General features: G+C 41.1%; 1 protein-coding gene across 5 annotated transcripts in view; it reads right to left on the bottom strand.

The window, feature by feature from the left end:
• LOC129495497 (DNA polymerase iota-like) overlaps window positions 1-16,168 on the bottom strand; it is a 30,352-nt gene extending 14,184 nt beyond the window's left edge. The window contains exons 1-7 of one of the 5 annotated variants that reach the window (XM_055303056.1): window positions 16,020-16,168; window positions 13,913-14,023; window positions 11,660-11,824; window positions 8,658-8,810; window positions 5,549-5,785; window positions 3,593-3,771; window positions 2,309-2,400 (exon numbers count right to left, since the gene is read on the bottom strand). In XM_055303056.1, coding sequence (XP_055159031.1) covers window positions 2,309-2,400; window positions 3,593-3,771; window positions 5,549-5,785; window positions 8,658-8,810; window positions 11,660-11,824; window positions 13,913-14,023; window positions 16,020-16,134 — 1,052 coding nt within the window. In that variant the 5' untranslated portion in view covers window positions 16,135-16,168. Of the gene's footprint in view, window positions 1-2,308; window positions 2,401-3,592; window positions 3,772-5,548; window positions 5,786-7,498; window positions 7,612-7,636; window positions 7,799-8,657; window positions 8,811-11,659; window positions 11,825-13,912; window positions 14,024-16,019 lie in introns of those variants that run through there. The other 4 variants (XM_055303061.1, XM_055303058.1, XM_055303057.1 and 1 more) reach the window with 4 other exon arrangements.
• Between the last annotated feature and the right edge of the window lie 3,656 nt (window positions 16,169-19,824).

Here is a 19,824-nt window from a genome sequence, read left to right as displayed (position 1 = left end):
AAACATATTAAAAATCAGCAGGAAATTTAAGAAACTAAGAGACTCGTTCACTGGCAGAGGCAAATATGTGAAATTTTTATACTGAAAAAAAATAAGATTACAAAAAAGGAAAAAAAGGTTTTAAATGAGATAACTTTTGTCAAACAGCACTCCCTGAACAGACACAAGGAACAGGAATATCACCATTATATGGCAAATAAGAGCAATGACTTGAAACATCAATTATAGGGGGGATCACTGGGTGGCTCAGAAGTTTGGTGCCTGCCTTTGGTCCAGGCATGATCCTGTAGTGCCGGGATTGAGTCCTGCATCAGGCTCCCTGCATGGAGCCTGCTTTTGCCTTTGCCTCTCTCTCTCTCTCTGTGTCTATCATGAATAAATAAATAAAATCTTAAAAAAAAAAAGAAACCAATTATATACTGAAGACGTATATGTACATGTGTCTTAAAAAGTGTTCCATTTAAATGGCCTTGGTCTTAGCATTGAAACAAAGGTTTTAATGAGAAAGAAATTCACTTAAAAAGCAGAAAATCTAATTACTAGAATGAATGTCATTAAAAAATAATATTTTCCTTTTTATATATATGGCAATGCATTAAAAAATCACAAACATAAAATAAAAATATTGTACACTGTTAAACATACTCAAATATTTTGAACTGGAAAATTTGGATTTTTGTGATAATTTATCACAAAACGTCTTGATTGCTGCCTTACTAAAATAATAAAATATCTTACATCGTTCCTATAAATGTGTTACTAGTTTAAATATCTTCCAGTTAAACAACTTCTATGAAGTCCTTATATAATTTAGAGTGTGACTTGGTTTGTATAACTAATTAAGACTTATTAGGAAAAGGTTATATTCTAAGCAAGTGTAAACTAGAGGGGAAAATACATTCACACAAGCACAATTTTTTTTTTTTTGGCCAGTCACTTAGATGGTATTATACCTCAGTTACTGAAGAAGAGGGGATAGAAAACAGAGACACGGATAAATGGTTCATACTTGGTAATTTACAGGTTTAGAGCACCTAGCCTCATTTCTGTGTCGATTCTACAAATATAAGAGCCTACAAAATTTTTTTTGTGGTTTCTTTACGGGCAGAACTCTTTCCAAGGGCCAGGCATTTCATAGTAGTCTCATAGTAACTGAAGCCAAGCAGATGACCCAGTTTCAGGAGCATACTCACAGGCCCAGCCTGAGTTATATCACCGAAGCTAGGTCACTCAGCCAGCCCCAGTCGTGTGCAGCAAATGATGAGTGCATGGCTCTGCTCAAGACTTGAGAACCACACAGCATGTGACAGTAACGCTGTAGGAAATTTTACCTCATTAGTTTACTGAGACTTAGAGTCATCTAAAATCCTTTTTCCTCAGTCATAGTTAGCCATCCTACCCTCATTTACAGAAGCACAGCTGCTCAAAACTGTTAGACCCCTGCCACCTTATACTGAGAAGTCTAAGAAATAGGAGGAAGACAGACAATACTCTTCTATGGAATACTGAGAAATAGATATATGATAGTAAAGGAGCATCAGAAAACTAAACATCTTGTTTGGTTTACGCTATGCTATTTGTATACTCATAACGCAGCCGACACGTTCATGTATTTACAGACCAGGGCCCTGCACACAACACACTCTGGCTGCACACACATAGCCTCATTTAGCTATTTCTTTGTCTGAGTCTATCTTCTTTCACATAGTCTGATGCAAAGGAGATATGAGGGTTCGTCTACTTTCTCCATCACTGGTGCTCTTCACAATTTCCTATCCTCAATCATCACAAATTTATAAGTGTAGAGATTCTAAATATCCATAAAACCCTCTTAGGTGGGATCCGTGGGTGGAGCAGCGGTTTGGCGCCTGCCTTTGGCCCGGGGCGCGATCCTGGAGACCCGGGATCGAATCCCACATCGGGCTCCCGGTGCATGGAGCCTGCTTCTCCCTCTGCCTGTGTCTCTGCCTCTCTGTCTCTCTCTGTGTGACTATCATGAATAAATAAATAAAATCTTAAAAAAAAAAAAAACAAAAACCCTCTTAGGTAACTGAGCAGCTTAAGAGCCACAGTATAACCACAATGTTACTAAAATTAAGACTAATGAAAATGAATTATATTTAGTTATGAGCATCTATTGCTATTTTTTGCAACAGTTTATATTGTAGAGAAATTCAATGATAAGTGATCTCTCTTTACACTGTTCAGTCTCCAGTTAATCTATAAATTTCAAGATAGAAATTTCAACTATACTTTCTATATACTCTATACAGAATATATAGAATGATATGGCAAAACGGAAAATCACCTGTTCAAGAGACTGGCAAGTAGTTCTTCAATCTTATTTTTAACTTCGACTTCTGATGAACACTTTTTAAATGAATCTTCTTCACTAAAGGACTACCAAAGAAGCACAAATAGGGATTATTGTAAACCAATAAGCATATCCAGTTATAAGTGTGCATGCCAAATATTCAATACATTCTTTATTAACTTCCTTCTTGTGCTTAATTTCAGCCATTTAGTTCACTTTTATTTTTTTATTTTTTTTAGGATTTTATTTATTTATTCATGAGACGCACACACACACACAGAGAGAGAAAGAGAGAGAAAGAGAAAAAGAGAGAAAGAGAGAGAGAGAGAGAGAGAGAGAGAGAGAGAGAGGCAGAGACACAGGCAGAGGGAGAAGTAGGCTCCATGCAGGGAGCCTGACGTAGGACTCAAACCCAGGACCGGGACCATACCCTGGGCTGAAGGCAGGCACACCAAACTGCTGAGCCACCCAGGTGTCCCTAGTTCACTTTTATATTAACTCTTTTTATCTGCAAGTTACTGCACTCCACTAGAAAGTATCCAGAAAGTCAAGAAAATTATAAAGCTCTAGTACCAACTCCAAGCTTTACTTTACAATTACAGTGAGGCTCTTAATCTCCTAGCACTTGAATTTGAGTTTAACCTTAGACACGTTATTTAACCTTTCTGAAGTACAGTACCCTCATCTTTAAAACAAGAACGGGAGAGTGGGAAAAAGGTATGAACAAATAATAGCACTACCTACCTCGAAGCTTTGTTGTAAAGATTAAATGGACTAAGGTACATAAAGCACTTAGTAAAGTGCCTGTCACATAGGAAAAAAAAAAATCAGTGTTAACTGGGTGATTATACCTGTCTTCATTTCCTAAATCATTAGACTACTTGGAAAACAAGATTTCTTAAAAATTAAAATATTTTGCCTAATATATGCAATATGGGCTGTAAGTAGTATTTAAGCAAGGTACCTAACTTGAGACAGAAATACGAATTCTTAGATTCAATTTAAAAATATTTACTAATCTAGGGATGCCTATGTGGCTCAGTCAGTTATGCATCCAACTGTTGATTTCAGCTCAGGTCACTTGATCTCAGGGTCATGAGTTCAAAGCCCACCATAGAGTCTACTTAAAAAAAAAAAATTTACTAACTCATAGGATAGAGACCAATACTAACCTAGTAAGCAAATTAGAATAGTAAGAACATAGTACTAAAGCCAGAAATCTTTATCTCAAATAATGTGGCAACCAGTACCAATTAAAATAAAATCATTATCAGGTACCTGAGGTGGTCCTGAGGGTGTCACAGGAGAGTTATCCTCTCCAAAACTGAGCTTCTGGATACGCTGAGCAACTGAAATTCCTAATTCTTTTTCTAATATTTTGGATGAAAAGGTTTGAAGATCATGCACACTACTGATACCCAGAGCTTCAAGACGTTTGGCAGTTTTATAGCCAATACCTAGACAAAAAGAAATACGTACAGTGTTAGAGTAGCTTTTCTCCTTAAAATAAAGCTACTTAAAATATTACATACACACACACACACACACACACACACACACACACACCCCACATCTTTAAATTCCATAATGAATATTTCACTAGGATTAAATTTTATTGAAAATTAGGCTATCCTTCTTCTGCTCAGGACCTCTTATATGAACCACTTCAGAAACCTCACAACCCTAGTACAACGTAATAAATATGGAGACAACCAATAAATGCTGTCTTGATAAAATGAAATGTTTACCACCTGTTACATAACACCTTGGAAGTATTCAAGAATAATGGTTATTATTCATGCAAAGGAAGACTGTCACTACAGCAACAAAATTAATTAGCATGTGCTAGTCAGCTAACCTGATTCTTACACATAATATCACACATTTATCCACAAGACATATCTGGCAATATTTACTATCCCAAAATAAGATTAAGGAAGCAAACAAACAAAAAAATCTACTCATTAGCAAAACTCTTATCAAAAGTTCTTGCACTAAAACTCAGCCAATACTTTAGCACCCTGAGATACTCAGGTAATTAGTGCTCCTTTATTTTTCTCATTAAAGAGAAAAATTCTACAGTATTTTGATTTCCCACCACAGTAAAAGAAGTAACAGAAAGGCAATGGATGTGGAGGGATAATTTTTTTTTTTTTTAACATTTAAGAGAAAAAAAGAGCAAGAGCAGGAAGAGCAGAAGATGAAGGAGAGAATCTCAAGCAAACTCTATGCTGATCATGGAGCCCCATGCTGGGCTTGATCTCATGATCCTGAGATCACGACCTGACCCAAAATCAAGAGTCAGAGGTTTAACCTACTGAGCCCCCCAGGCCCTCGTGGAGGGGAAATTAAGTAGTGTGTCAGATATTTTCATAGCTGAAATAAAAGAGAGCTGGCAATCTGGCAATAAGAAAGAAAAGAGAAAGCCTATAAAAATAAATAAATGCAAGTACTCAAAAAGTAAAGCCAAGTAATAATGTCATATGAACGGTATACAGTCCTCAATTTATTACAACCTGATGTAGTCAGAACACAACACAGACTCAGTGTCATCCAGAAAACTTCAAGGTATACAATATTAATGACAGCAAGGCAGTGTACAAAACATTTTGTAACCACACAAACATGGGTTAAATAAATGAAGTTATGACATCTGAAAGTTCAACCATCTTAGAAATTCACTTCCACAGAATTCTAACATCTTACGCCCTAGCAGTGCCATAGAAATGAAGTTTAACATATCCTTTATTAATGGTCTATAAAACCGTATCTGGCCTTCAAAGACAGAAATTTGCCCCATGACCTGAGGTCACTAATCCCCTCAAGAAAATTAGTTTCCTCATCTTTAAGACATGAACTTGGCCTCAATGCTTTGAAGGGCCCCTTATAGCCCTAATATTTTCCATATAATCCCAAAGTAGTTAGTAAAAGGCCAATGCCCCCTCTAGATGCAGCGTGTGGTCTAAGGATACAAAGCAGGGATTGAAAATAAAGGACTGTGTTTCCAGGTTATAAGTTTCATGATCATATTCAAAGTATACAAAAAGTGGTGAAACTAGAAAAGTACTTTCATAGATTTCTTAACCCAGATTCCCTAAAGAACATTAGGGTTTTGGGTTTTCTCCAAGAGCCAAGTATACAGGTTCTAAGAATTAATAACATTTAAGCATGATTTTTAAAATTAAAAAAAATTTAAGAAAACTAATGTATATTTTTCAAATATAAATGTCTTACCAGGCATTTCCTTTACATGGTTCAAGCTCTGAATGAGAACTTGAGAACTTTCAGGTAGTAAGACTGTTTGTTGATTTGGTTTAAAAACACCAGAAACTAATTTTGCCAATAATTTATTAGAAGCCACTCCAGCACAGCCAGTGAGACCCAGTTGATTATTCATGGCTTCCCGCATCTCTGCTGCAATCTGAGATCCAACAAGTAATCTGATGTGCAAGATGTCATGCAGGTTTATATCTACAAAAAGAGCAAATATCATTAAAAGTCACCACAAATTTTTTTTTTACAAATGAGTTTAAAAAGGACATAGGGCATTTCTTCTCCCTTCCCTTATATTCCCCTTCACTATTATTCATATTCCCCAAATGAGTGAGAACATACAAGAAATGTGTAGGAGATATCAGAAAGGGACACAGAACATAAAGACTTCTAACTCTGGGAAATGAACTAGGGGTGGTGGAAGGGGAGGAGGGCGGGGGGTGGGGGTGAATGGGTGACGGGCACGGAGGGGGACACTTGACGGGATGAGCACTGGGTGTTATTCTGTATGTTGGTAAATTGAACACCAATAAAAATTAATTTATAAAAAAAAAAAAAAAAAAGGACATAGGGCTTGGGATGCCTGGGTGGCTCAGCAGGCGGCTCAGGTCAGGATCCTGTCCACATTAAGCTCCCTGTGGGAGCCTACTTCTCCCTCTGCCTTGCTCTCTCAGTCTGTGTCTCTCATGAATAAATAAATAAATCTTTAAAAGGCGGGGGGCACAGGGTTTAAACTATATCCAACCCTTTTCTCCAACACCACCATACTGTCACCCACTTAACACATCTCTTTGATTCTTCATAGAAATCCTGTAAAGTAAATAACTTCCAGAAGTGAATTCCTAGTGCCTGGGATAGTGAATGCATGCTGGGAGTGCTTAATGATTAACAGATTGTGAAAACTGATCTCTCATTAAAAAAAAGTCCCTACTGACATTGGTAAAACTTTTACTCATGTTTAATCATAAGCAAGCATAAAAGTAGAAGTATTACATTAATAAGAGCTAACATTACAGCTTTAAAGGTATGAATCTAAATTTTACACACACTACCTATATGTGCTACTGAAAACAATTCTTAATCTGTATGTAATTTATCTTTTATGAAGGGTATAGGGAAATTATACTGAAACATTTTCTTCAGGGTGAAAATGGTATTAGGATTATATGAGGCTGTCCTTATCTTCAGGAGTATTTACAGATGAAATGTCATGAGGTCTGCAAGTTACCTTTAAACAGGTCATCAATCAACCAACCAATCAATAAAGAAGGAGCAAGATAAAGTAAATGTAGGAAAATAACAATGGGTGTATCTACAAGGAAGGGCATAGTTAGTGTTCTCACTGTATTACTGTAGGTTTGAAAAAAAATTTTAACAGAATCTTGTGAGGAAAGATTCATAAAGAATTAGATATTTTCTCTTTAGGATAGAAAACCTAGCTCTCGGGATCCCTGGGTGGCTCAGCAGTTTAGCGCCTGCCTTTAGCCCAGGGCGTGATCCTGGAGTCCCAGGATCGAGTCCTGCGTCGGACTCCCGGCGTGGAGCCTGGCCTCTCTCTCTCTCTCTGTGTGTCTATCATGAATAAATAAATAAAATCTTTAAAACAAAAAAAGAAGAAGAAGAAAACCTAGCTCTCTGTAATATGTTCTAACAAATACTGTATTTGCTTTAAAAATTATACGGAAACCTACTTAGAACCTTCTTCTATTCAGTCCTTATAAGTGACATGGTACAAAAGATGTGAAAAGCTTCATGTCCTCTGCTAGAAGAGAACTGTAGCTCTACCCCTTTTCTTCTTTAATATCAGAATGGCAGAAAACTAGACTGGAGATTGATCACCAGCTCTCAAAAAAGCGATAAGAGGACACATATGCTGAGACCTAGGAGCAAGAAGGTCAGGGCAAGTCTTACACAAAAGCAGAGTAGCATGTTTTCCATGGTAGTATGATTTGGAAGTCACCAGCAGAGTTACAAGGTGTTTAAAGTTTAACAGATATTCACTGGGGCTTATTGACACTTATTTTCAAATGCAAGTATCTCTGGAAATACCATTAGTCATTTATACTTTAATATGTGAAGGAGATGGACCATTCTGTTTTCTTGCTAAGAGCTGGCGAAGATTGTCAAACTGACTGAATATGAGCTTGCAAAAGATGGCAGGTAGGCCTGGACAAGCTTCCACAGGGGTAACTCAAGAACTCAGAGAGCAACATAAGTGTCTTGATGCCTGGGGGAATAGAAGGGAACAAGCAGAAGAGGCAACAAAAAACAAATTTAGTTTACTTCAAATTTTTGCTTAAAGACAGTTTGAGGAGAATCAAAAATTTTTCTAAAAAGTCTATTATCATGGCAACTCTTATAACTTAAGGATGACCTAAGGAGGTATGGCTCTTAAGAAATGGTAACACAGGGATCCCTGGGTGGCGCAGTGGTTTGGCGCCTGCCTTTGGCCCAGGGCGTGATCCTGGAGACCCCGGATCGAATCCCACATCGGGCTCCCGGTGCATGGAGCCTGCTTCTCCCTCTGCCTGTGTCTCTGCCTCTCTCTCTCTCTGTGACTATCATAAATAAAAATTAAAAAAAAAAAAAAAAGAAATGGTAACACAGGGCAGCCCCAGTGGCTCAGCGGTTTAGCGCCGCCTTTGGCCCAGGGTGTGATCCTGGAGACCCGGGATCAAGTCCCACGTCGGGCTCCCTGCATGGAGCCTGCTTCTCCCTCTGCCTGTGTCTCTGCTTCTCTCTCTCTCTGTGGGTCTCTCATGAATAAATAAATAAAATCTTAAAAACAAAACAAAAAAAAGAAATGGTAACACCAAATGTGTCAAAGAAATGAAAAGAGCATGGAGCCCTAAGCTACAGATCATCAAAATCTCACTTTCTGCCTACTTAATATGGAATAGCAATACCTAATTTTAGTCATTTGAGATTGATCACTGAAATATGCTGTACCTACAACAAAAGCCATAAAATTTTCAGAAAGATAAATTCAACTCATTGAACTCCTTGAATTCAGTGAAAAAATTTAAAAGTAGGTACTTTTAGTTATTAAACAGAGGAAAAATTCACTTACACTGATTATTATAAACATGACCTGACACAGTCAGTGCTGAAAGTTCATCACTTTGAAGTTGCTGTAGTCTCTTCTCAACCATTTCTGTTAGATCCACAAAATTTTCATCAAATCCAAGTCTCTCAACAATTGGACTAAATTCTTCCAACAACTCTAAATTGAAATAATATTGGCACACAGATGTTATCTAAAGTCCTAACTAAAATATAGATTCAACTATTTCGTGCTTAAAAATACATCAAATATGTTAAAGGTTTTATGTATATTCACACTTCCACAATATCTTTAATAAAGTTTTCCACTGGGACTCCTGAGTGACTCAGTGGTTGAGCATCTGCCTTTGGCCCAGGGCGTGATTCCGGAATTCGGGATCGAGTCCCACACTGGCCTCCTTGCGGGGAGCCTGCTTCTCCCTCTGCCTGTGTCTCTGCCTCTCTCTGCATCTCTCATGAATAAATAAAATAGTTAAAAAATAATAAATAAAACTTCCAATAATTACTGAATAAAAAAAAGTCACTTAAGTTTCAAAATACACAATGCAAAATTTTGATTAGTCATCTACCAACTTATTACTTAAGAGTAGATATGAATCATGAATTACATATCTTCAAATGTCCAGCACCTAACACACAATACCTTGTCCTTAAGTCAAATGCTTGCTGAACTGAACTGAACCAAAATTTGAAATAAATTCAAAATGACAATTAATTCTTATTTTTCGGATTAAAACTAGTTAACTCTGAAATCATTGAGAAGAATTTTCACTTCTCTCTGAATCATCTACTGATACCAGCAGGATGGCAGAAAACTATTAGTCCCTTCTTATATAAAAATGCAGTTCTCAAAGTCCTATATAATATGAAAGTTCAGAAATAAAAGTACATACAGATCATTTTTTACAGAAATAGCAAAAATATCTCCATTTTATTTATGCCAACTTGATAATATCCAGGGAAAACAATAATGATTAATAATGTGACCTGGTGACCACCAAAAATCCCTTCCAATCTACCTAGAGAAAACCATTTATCTGAGACTGACAATATTTGATCACATAAAAGGATTCTACTGCATTTCCCTCATCAATTTCTGCAATTTGTTTCAAAAGTATATACTATATAAGAAAAATAATGGATAATTTTTAAGTAAGCAGAAAAGCAAATTAAACACGGGACCATGCACAAAGCTGGTGGATCACTGAGCACTGACTGATTATACAGGTTCTATTACTAGGTCACAGGGATAAATCATTAACCTATTCCTGAAGTTAATCTCTTTTTTTGCTGTCAAACTTCATGAACAAGATGCATTTATTAAACATACAAGGCCAAAGAGAGCAGTTTGTAATTAGAGAAAAAACTATCTAGACCAAAACATATAAAAATATAATATATATAGTAGAAAAATATAAAATAAACAAGATTATATATCATAAATAGCTCAGAGCTAAATTCAGTATAGGACTATTAAGTCATCTTCCTACTTCAACTCAGAAAATACTATGAGAAAATTAAGAAAATATTTTTTATTAATGCACAAATCATGCTTAGAATATTTGTCATTATGCAATTACACCAACATGGGGCTTGAATTCACCATACAATATATATCTCTAATTTCAAAAAATGTTTTTATGTACTTTTTTATAAAAGTATAATGCTTTGTTTCTACTTTTTCTCACGTTCTTTATTTTTTGCAAGTATGATGGACATAAAACAATCTCTCACTAATTCAAATTTCCTTAGCTACTAATGAATTTGAGTATTTTTGTCCCACATAATTGTGGACATTGGGTTTGTTCTTTCTGTCAACTGCCTATTTATATCTTTCATCCATTTTTCTTAACTATCTTTTTTTTGTAAATTTGAAAGGGCTTTGGATATTATATTTAACACTTTCATCTGAAAACTGCTCCAATTTATAAAAGAACAAGCAAAAACAATAGCAAAAAAGATGAACAGCTGATTCTTATACGTTTTTAAGTTATTATATATTCGCAATATGCCAGTACAAATGCATTTTCATTTTTCCTATACTTTACTAAAACTCTTAAGATTCAAACCCAAATCTTAATATGGAAGAGTTTATCTATACTATAATATTTAGTGTACATATACACGTATGTATACAATCCAAGAAAAAATTAATATACTCATCATTATTTTGTCTAATAGTTAACAAATCTAGTTTTTAAATATTTTTTTTCTTTATTTATTTATGATAGTCACACAGGGAGAGAGAGAGGCAGAGACACAGGCAGAGGGAGAAGCAGGCTCCATGCACCGGGAGCCTGACATGGGATTCGATCCCGGATCTCCAGGATCGCGCCCCGGGCCAAAGGCAGGCGCCAAACCGCTGCGCCACCCGGGGATCCCACAAATCTAGTTTTTAATTAAGTTAATCAAATATCAGAGAAGCCTCTCCCAAATATCAGTGCATGAAAGTACAGTTATTTCCTCATAATTCATTTAAATTTGGTATTTAAAGGGAAGCCCGGGTGGCTCAGTGGTTAAGCGTCCACCTTCAGCCCAGGGCGTGATCCTGGAGACCTGGGATCGAGTCCCACATCAGGCTCCCTGCATGGAGCCTGCTTCTCCCTCTGCCTCTCTGCCTCTCTCTCTCTCTCATGAATAAATAAATCTAAAAAATAAATAATAAATAAATTTCATATTTAAGTTTAAAATAAAAGTATTTTACTTTCTTTGGTATATCTTTCCATTATCTTGTTTCCAAATTTTATTTTACATTTTTTCTCACAGTATATAAATATCAGTCATAAGAGTCTCCAAATTTCTCCCAACTATACATTTTTTTGTCAATATTGCTCATATAAAGTCATCCTCTTATGTGTATAAAATGTTTTTAAAACCAGGCAAGATCCAAAAAAAAGTCATTAGCAAACAAAAGTGATTTATGGCATTTTACTAATTAAAAGACTCATGTAGTGAATGGGCATCCTATATACAAATTAATGCTGAAAGTACATTGCCCATGATCTGTACCTGTAACCTTATATGACATCTCTCTGTAACGAGTCAAGTCTTCTCCATTAACTAATACCAGCTGTGGACATTTTTCTTTTGCATCTCTGACATTCATTAGTTTCTTAACTCCAAGTTTCCTAGCTTCATAGTTGCAGGTAACTACCAAATATTTCTGCTGAACGCCTATAAAAAGTAAATATTTTATGAGAAAATTGAGCAGGATTAAAGAAATATTTTAAAATAAAATCTACTAATTCCATATTATAAGTTGTAATGCAATCTATTTTAAGAATAAAAAGCTCTACTCATTTAAAAAGCAAATCCTCCATTCATCAAAGTTTTATTAAGTAAAATTCAACAAAAATTATCATAAATCAGTATATTCTCTGGAATCTTCAGTGAAAAGATACAAATAAAACCCTTCTAGGATTTTTTTTTTCAGACAATACAAACCAGATTGATTTACATTGAATTAACTCACTCTATATAAAGTGTATGCCATATTTCACCAAAAAAATAAGGCAGAAGAAAATAACTGAGTACAATTAATTACTGGTTTCTGCTAGAAAAACTTTCCAAAGAATATAAAGCAATGTTCTGTTACAAGTGTCAAAATACAGTAATCATTAAAGATCTCTCCCATCCCCAATAAATATAATTATCAAACTATTCTTCACAGTAATTAGCTAAAAATATTAGACAGTGAGGCATCATTAATAGGCCTCCTCCTTATCAAAAATGATTAAATTATGATCTACAGATCATAAAAATTCTAGCTTACTAGTGGTGGCTTAAGATTGATGAAATTAATTAATTTTCTCTTTACACAAGTTGACCACTTGTTTGCCATTATAAAAGTAATGTTCATCTAACATACATAAAATGCAAACAGGTGGGAGAACGAAAAAGGTTACGTCCATTCCACCAATGTCAGACATTTGTTTCTAAAATATTATAAACAGGGCAAGAAACGTTATTTCACATAAAGATTTTTGATATATCAGATTGTGCCCCAAAACAGAATCTCTGGGTCAAAGTAATTTAAGATTCATTAGTGAACTATATAAAAAATAGGACTGGTAACTTGCTCAACTAAAAAAGCAGTCTCTTAATACAGAATTAAATTAAGGTAGACTCACCACTGTATGTCACCAGCCCAAAAAGTCACACATTCGGTGAGCATAACTGAAAGACTACTTTTGTTTTCTCCTAGAAACTTTTAGCATCACATTTCTCACTTCCAGATAATCATTCATTCCTGTGTCTTAATCATACAATAATTTTTTATTGAGCATTATCTACATAGCAGCTTTGTTTTATACTACTACTAATTACAAATGCCTTTACGAGAAAACTTACAACCTCCAATCCTAACTCCTTGACGCCCTTGGGAAAGTTTAAATATCTTAGACCGGTACTGGCATACTAAAAACTAATCATCCCTTTGTTCAACCAGGCTGGGTTGAACTGGGATTTATCAAAACCAAACCAGGCACGAGAGGTTAGCAGCCAGTGAACCAAAATTGCCCTTTATGTTTCTATTAAAAGATAAAGTCTTACTACATGCATAAAATAAATTTTTGGAAATTTAAATGACTTTTCCAAATACAAGCCAACATAGGGATCCCTGGATGGCTCAGTGGTTTGGTGCCTGCCTTCGGCTCAGGGTGTGGTCCTAGGATCCCGGGATTGAGTCCCGCATTGGGCTCCCTGCCTGGAGCCTGCTTCTCCCTCTCTCTCTCTGTGTGTCTCTCATGAATAAATAAATAGAATCTTAAAAAATAAATAAATAAAAAACCCAACATATTAATAAGTAAATCCTCAACATAAAATTTCTCTTTGCCTTTTATTCAAAATGATACTTGTATTTTTGTGAAAAGCTTACGCCCTATATGCCTTAAGTATTTAGGGGTCTGTTCAAAATCCAACTGTTGTGCAATTCAAGAGTTAATTTCAAAACTGGATAGATGAAAACTCCACTAGAATGTAGTAAGACTTTGAGACAAGAGGATTATAAATTTCATTGAGAACAAGACTGCAAGTTTATTATGGTCTTTCTGTTCACGTTCAGTTGGCTATAGTACTTGTATAAAATCCAGCATTTATTAAATAGGGCTTATCAGTTTCACACCTGGTCGTGAGAGTTTACAAAGTACCTCAAGAACTGCTTCCAAAATCTTTAATAGGATTAATAAATCGGAATATAATCAACATAAATGAATAGCTAGCACTCTTATACAAAAAGGAATTATTGCTAATGCCCAGAGTTACCTAAAGGTTTGCCCTTCAGTTCGGGGTTGGAGATCATTTCTACTTGTGCATAAAAGCAATCCAGGTCCACGTGAACTATGACTCTGGCTGGAGGGCCTCCTTCGGGCACCACTTGATCATGAAGCAACGTGCCACATGCAAAGAAACAGAAATAAATATATTCAGGCTGCTGGTCGTGTCTGAGTAACCGGCAGTTCTTTAAAAAAAACTGTAACTGAGAAAGAAGAATGCAGAATGACTTTTTTTTTTTCCTGGATTCATGGGTCAATGCATCTGAAAAAAAATCATAGAGATGAAACTGCACGTGCAGTCGGGTCTCCAGTCCTGTTCAGCTCCTATTTCTTTGCGGACTCTTACTGCTCTCAGGCTCCCCGCTACCTGGAGGCCGAAAATCATATCCTGGTTGATAACGCAAGATCCAAGAGGCAATCCGTCGTTTGCAAGTTCATGGTAAAACAAAACAAAACAAAACATCTAGATTAAAGCCTAAGGGGCAGAGAAGTTCAAACGCTGATTTCAACCAACTAAAAAAATCATTCTAAGTAGCATGTCCTTAAATCAAAAAAAAAAAAAAAAAAAAAAAGCCAAGCCATGGCCCCCAGGCCTCTTTAGGGACCACAGGGGAACAGGGCCATCTAGTTCGGGGCTGAATCCGCAGGGTCTAGGACGGCGCCTAGCATCTAACAGGCTGCCGATAAGAACTCGTTAAATGGGAAAAGAAAAAAAAAAAACACAAAAATAACTATTATTTGAATTTTAAAAAGGAGCTCATGTCCTGGGGTGGGGAGGCGCGGGGAGGGTGCAGGGCTGTGCAGCTCTTAACCGGTTCAAGGGCGACGCGCTACCGTGGCCCCGAACGGGATCCCGCACTTTCCCGGGGAACCCGGCGGGGCTGCGTGGCGTCTGTGCCTCAGTTCGCCGCGTGGGGCCTGCGCTCGCTCCTCCGCCAACTGAGCCCACACGCACCGCAGCCGGCCCCGGCCGCGCGCTGCAGGAGGCGGACGCGCTTCTGCGACCCCCGGGTCCCGGGATCGAGTCCCGCGATCGAGTCCCGCGATCGAGTCCCGCGCCGCGCTCCCCGCAGGGACCCTGCTTCTCCTTCCGCCTCTCTCTCTCATATGAATAAATAAATAAATAATCTTAAAAGAAAACCAGCGGGGCGGCCCGGGTGGCCCAGCCGTTGAGCATCTGCCTTCGGCCCAGGGCGTGACCCCGGGATCGAGTCCCACATCGGGCTCCCAGCATGGAGCCTGCTTCTCCCTCTGCCTGTGTCTCTGCCTCTGTGTGTGTGTGTCCACGAATAAGTAAATAAAAAGCTTTTTTTTTGGGATCCCTGGGTGGCGCAGCGGTTTGGCGCCTGCCTTTGGCCCAGGGCGCGATCCTGGAGACCCGGGATCGAATCCCACATCGGGCTCCCGGTGCGTGGAGCCTGCTTCTCCCTCTGCCTGTGTCTCTGCCTCTCTCTCTCTCTCTCTCTCTGTGACTATCATAAATAAAAAAATAAAAAAAAAATAAATTAAAAAAAAAAGTTTAAAAAAAAAAAAAGTTAAACGTGTAAAGGGGGAGCGGGTAGGGGGTGGGGAGAGCAGCCTGGCGCCGGGCCGGGTGGGCGCTATGCGCCCGAGCCCCGAGGTCGGAGGCTGGACCCTCCCAACCCGAGGTCGCAGGCGGGGGTCCCCGAGGTCGGGGACGGGAACCTCCAGGTCGCAGGCGGGGGTCCCCGAGGTCGGGGACGGGAACCCCCAGGTCGCAGGCGGTCCCCCCCCCACCGAGGTCGGGGGCGGGGGCCCCCCCCAGGCCAGAGGACGCAGGGTCCCCGAGGTCAGAGGCGGAGCCCCCCGAGGTCGGAGGAGGCGGGGTCCCCGAGGTCAGAGGCGGAGCCCCCCCCCCCCGAGATCGGAGGAGGCGGGGTCCCCGAGGTCGGAGGCGGCCCCGCACATGCGCCCGTCCGAGCCTCCCGCCCGCCCCTCCCCGCGGCATCGCAGCGCGCACGCCCACTCGAGCCCGAGGAGGCCACGCCGCCGGCGTCGGGGTCTGGGCCGCCCAACGCCCAGCCGCGGACAGCACCCTCCCTCGCGCCCGCCCCGCCCTCCTCATTGACGCCGACCGAGGCCGCCGGGCTCCTCTGGCGCGGCCGCCGCGGGGCTGCAGCCCGCCTCCCCAGCCTCCGCCGCCTCGTCGCCGCCCGCTTCCTCCGCGGGCCCCGCCCGCCGCTGCTCCATGTCGCCGGGGCCGCCGCCGCGCTGCTTCCGGCCGCCTCCGGCCGCTTCCGCCCGGTCTCCAGGGAAACCGCGCCCCGCCCCCCCGGCTGCCACGCCTGCGCAGTCCGGGCCGCCGCGGGCTCGGCGCGCGCTGGGCCCACGTGCCGGGCAGGCCGGAAGGGCGGGCTTTCAGGCCGAAACAGCTTTTTTTTGGTTTTTTTGTTTGTTTGTTTTTGGTGAGATCTTTGGAGTCAGCCCCATCCCACAGATTTAACCTTTTTTAGTCTGACAAAGAGGCCGGCCCGCTCCCCGGATAACTTAGCGAACTGGGGCCCCGTGGGGTGCTGGGCGGAGCCGCGAGGCCGCGGAGCCCGGGGAGGAGGAGGCCTCGGCCCAGCCGCCCGGCGCCTGCGAGCCCTGGGGTGGGGCGGGTCCCTCGCGGGCCCCTCGCGGGGTCAAGGCGCCGGCGGCGGGTCAGGCCTGAATCCTTGAGCGGCTCAGGTCGGGTGGCAGCTGGGGGTTTCCGAACCCGCCTCCGCCTCGCTGCGCGCGTGACCTGGGCGACCCGGGCCGTGGGCTCGACGCGCGGCCCTCCCGGGCCAACGCGGCATCAAAAACAGAAAAAAAGGTGTTTTCAGTGTCGGGAGGTTGAATGAACTCACGAAAGCTACACATGCTTGCGCATTCCCGTGTCTGCAAAGCCCGGGCGCCCCGCAGGTGCTCCGCAAATGCTGATTCCCTTTGCCGCCCTGAGGATGCCCGAGGATGCCCCGAGGATATCCCGAGGATGCCTGAAGATGCCCGAGGATGCCCCACAGATGCCCGAGGGTGCCCCAAGGATATCCCGAGGATGCCCTAAAGATGCCCGAGAGTGCCCCGAAGATCCTCGAGGATGCCCTAAAGATGCCCGAGGGTGACCCGAGGATGCTCCGAGGGTGGCCTGAGGATATCCCGAGGATACCCCGAGGATATCCCCAAGATGCCAGAGGATGCCCCGAATATTGCCGGAGGATGCCCCAGGATGCCCTGAGGATGCCCGGAGATGCCCGAGGGTGCCCCGAGGATGCCCGAGCGCCCGCGTGACTTCCAAGAGACGGGGTGGGGCATTTCTGTCTGCTGAGGACGTATTTGCGCTTACGTTCACACACTCGTTTTGCCTTTCTTTTTTCTCCTATTTAAGGCAGGATTCTGTTCTTTCAAATAGGGTATGAGACCCTTGACAAATCCTTTAGACAGGCTGGTGCATCCTTAACATAAGAAGGAATGACCCACAGAACTGGGGCTTGGTTTGCAGACCAGCTCTTCCTCTGTGGGTGTTTCACTCTAAGACATCCGGGCCACACTGATCCCTTAAAAGTCTCCAGTCCAGGATCTAAAATATTTCGAGCTGTGCCGCTTTCTTTGCGAAAGCTGTTGGATAATTTGGATAAAGAGCTTTTCAAGTAAGTGCCTCTCAAGCTACTAAGTACGTCTTGGGCTCTCATCAAGCATCCAATTTCTTATAGACAACTGAAGTTTTTTTATTTTTAAAGATTTTATTTATTCATGAGAGAGAGAGGCACAAGCACAGGCAGAGGGAGAAGCAGGCCCCACGCAGGGAGCCCGACATCGGACTCGATCCCGGGACTACCGGGTCACGCCCTGGGCCGAAGTCGGCACTAAACCGCTGAGCTACCCGGGGATCCCCCCCCCCTTTTTTTTTCAATTCCTCCGTGTTGAGAATGAAACAAACCCCTAAAATGCTATGGCAAATTAAAATAGGTCCTTCATAATAGCACTAGGCTCACTGACACTCAATAGCTTGAGTAAAAGTGAGCCCGCATTGAAAAACAACACACACAGTCAAGCCCTATTTGGTTAGTGACATTTATTTCCCTGTCAATTGTCAGATTGAAGAGGGGGTTTTAATTTAGTGGAATAAACAAAGGGAAGGTTGAGAACCCTAGGGGAGTAAGCAGGGCTGGCTTTATGAGAGTACAGCTTGTGCAGTAGCACAGAGAGCCCCCTGCTCACAAGGGCCCCTCACTTGGTTTAATGTTTTGTATTGTCATCTTGAGATTCTTAATAATTCTTGAGCAAGAATTTTTTATTTTGCACTGAATCTCACAAATTATTTATCTTGGTGCTAGGAACAAAGGCGGGAAGTGGTATAGAAATGACACTAATAAAAAACCTGTATGGGGGATCCCTGGGTGGCGCAGGGGTTTGGCACCTGCCTTTGGCCCAGGGCGCGATCCTGGAGACCCGGGATCGAATCCCACATCGGGCTCCCTGCATGGAGCCTGCTTCTCCCTCTGCCTGTGTCTCTGCCTCTCTCTCTCTCTCTCTCTCTCTCTGTGACTATCATAAAAAAACAAACAAAACAAAACCTGTATGTCCGGCACAAGGCTAAAAGCTTAAAACATGATCTCATTCAACATGCCCTTGAAGGTAGGTATCATCATTCACGTTTTACCAAAAATGAAACAGGACAGCAGAGACTAAGTTGCTTACTTACTCAAGATTATTAATTTAGTAATGGTAAATCAACTTGTCACAATTCTCCATAGAGAAGAATTTGTTTTTGTTTTTGTTTTTTAAGATTTTATTTATTTATTCATGAGAGACACAGAGAGAGAGAGAGAGAGGCAGAGACACAGGCAGAGGGAGAAGCAGGCTCCATGCAGGGAGCTGGACGCACGGGACTCTATCCCGGGACACTGGGGTCACGCCCTGGGGCTGAAGGCGGGGCTAAACCGCTGAGCCACCCGGGCTACCCATAGAGAAGAATTTGCTAATAATGTTTCTTCCATACAGGAATCACTTCCTCTGCCCATTTTCCTTGGTGCTTCAAATACCAGGTAACTTGAAGTAGGGAAAATAAACATCCATTGCATATATTAAGATGCATAAAATACAGTTTATTCGAGCTGATATGTGTTTCTTTGTTGTGCAATGAATTAGGAAGTGATTTTTTTTTATTCTATAAATCCCATCCTCAGTTTTCATTACCTAGTTCTAATCTAGGATAATTTCAGGAAATAAATATGTTGAGCCTAGATCATAACTGCCTACTTAAGGACCAAATGAGAGAATTGCAAGGCAAAATAAACATATTGAATTAAAATTATGGTTGAAACAATATTCACATGGGAGCATGGGTTGGGGTCTCAGTGTGACTAGCAGATGAAAAAAAAACCTGGGTATTTGTAAGCTTCAGTAGTCAAGACACCATGAACTTAGGCTCATTGCAAGTGACAAGCATGAACACTGATGTCTGTGGAGGGTGGGAAAGTTACCAGTGCCTGCTTCTCTCCTCCAAGCCAAATTGGCTACATAGGGCTCAGAGGAAGAGCTCTAGACAATGTTCAAGGGCCTCTACTTGAAAAGTGTGAAGGTGTTTGTGAGTGTCTTCATTGTATGTTTGGTAGTTAGGTACGTAGAGGTTGACTCTGAGGTCAAAGGAACAATTTGAATTCGCAAAGGTACAAAGCGTTTGGTTTTGTAGGGTTCGGGGCCTAGTGCAGTGGTTCTCAACTGGGATTGATTTTGGTGCTAGGAGATATTTGGCAATATCTTGGTGAAACTTTTTGGTGATCACATCTGGGGACTGGCATCTAGTGTGTAGAGGCCAGGGATATTGTTGAACATCCTAAAATGTGCAGGACAGCCTTTCACAGTAAAGAATTATCCAGCCCAAAGTGTCGGTTGGGCCAAGGTTGGGCACTTTGA

This window comes from Nyctereutes procyonoides, unplaced genomic scaffold, assembly GCF_905146905.1.
Source record: "Nyctereutes procyonoides isolate TBG_1078 unplaced genomic scaffold, NYPRO_anot_genome, whole genome shotgun sequence".
Taxonomy (NCBI): Eukaryota; Metazoa; Chordata; class Mammalia; order Carnivora; family Canidae; genus Nyctereutes; species Nyctereutes procyonoides.
This window is presented reverse-complemented; position numbering and strand designations above follow the sequence as displayed.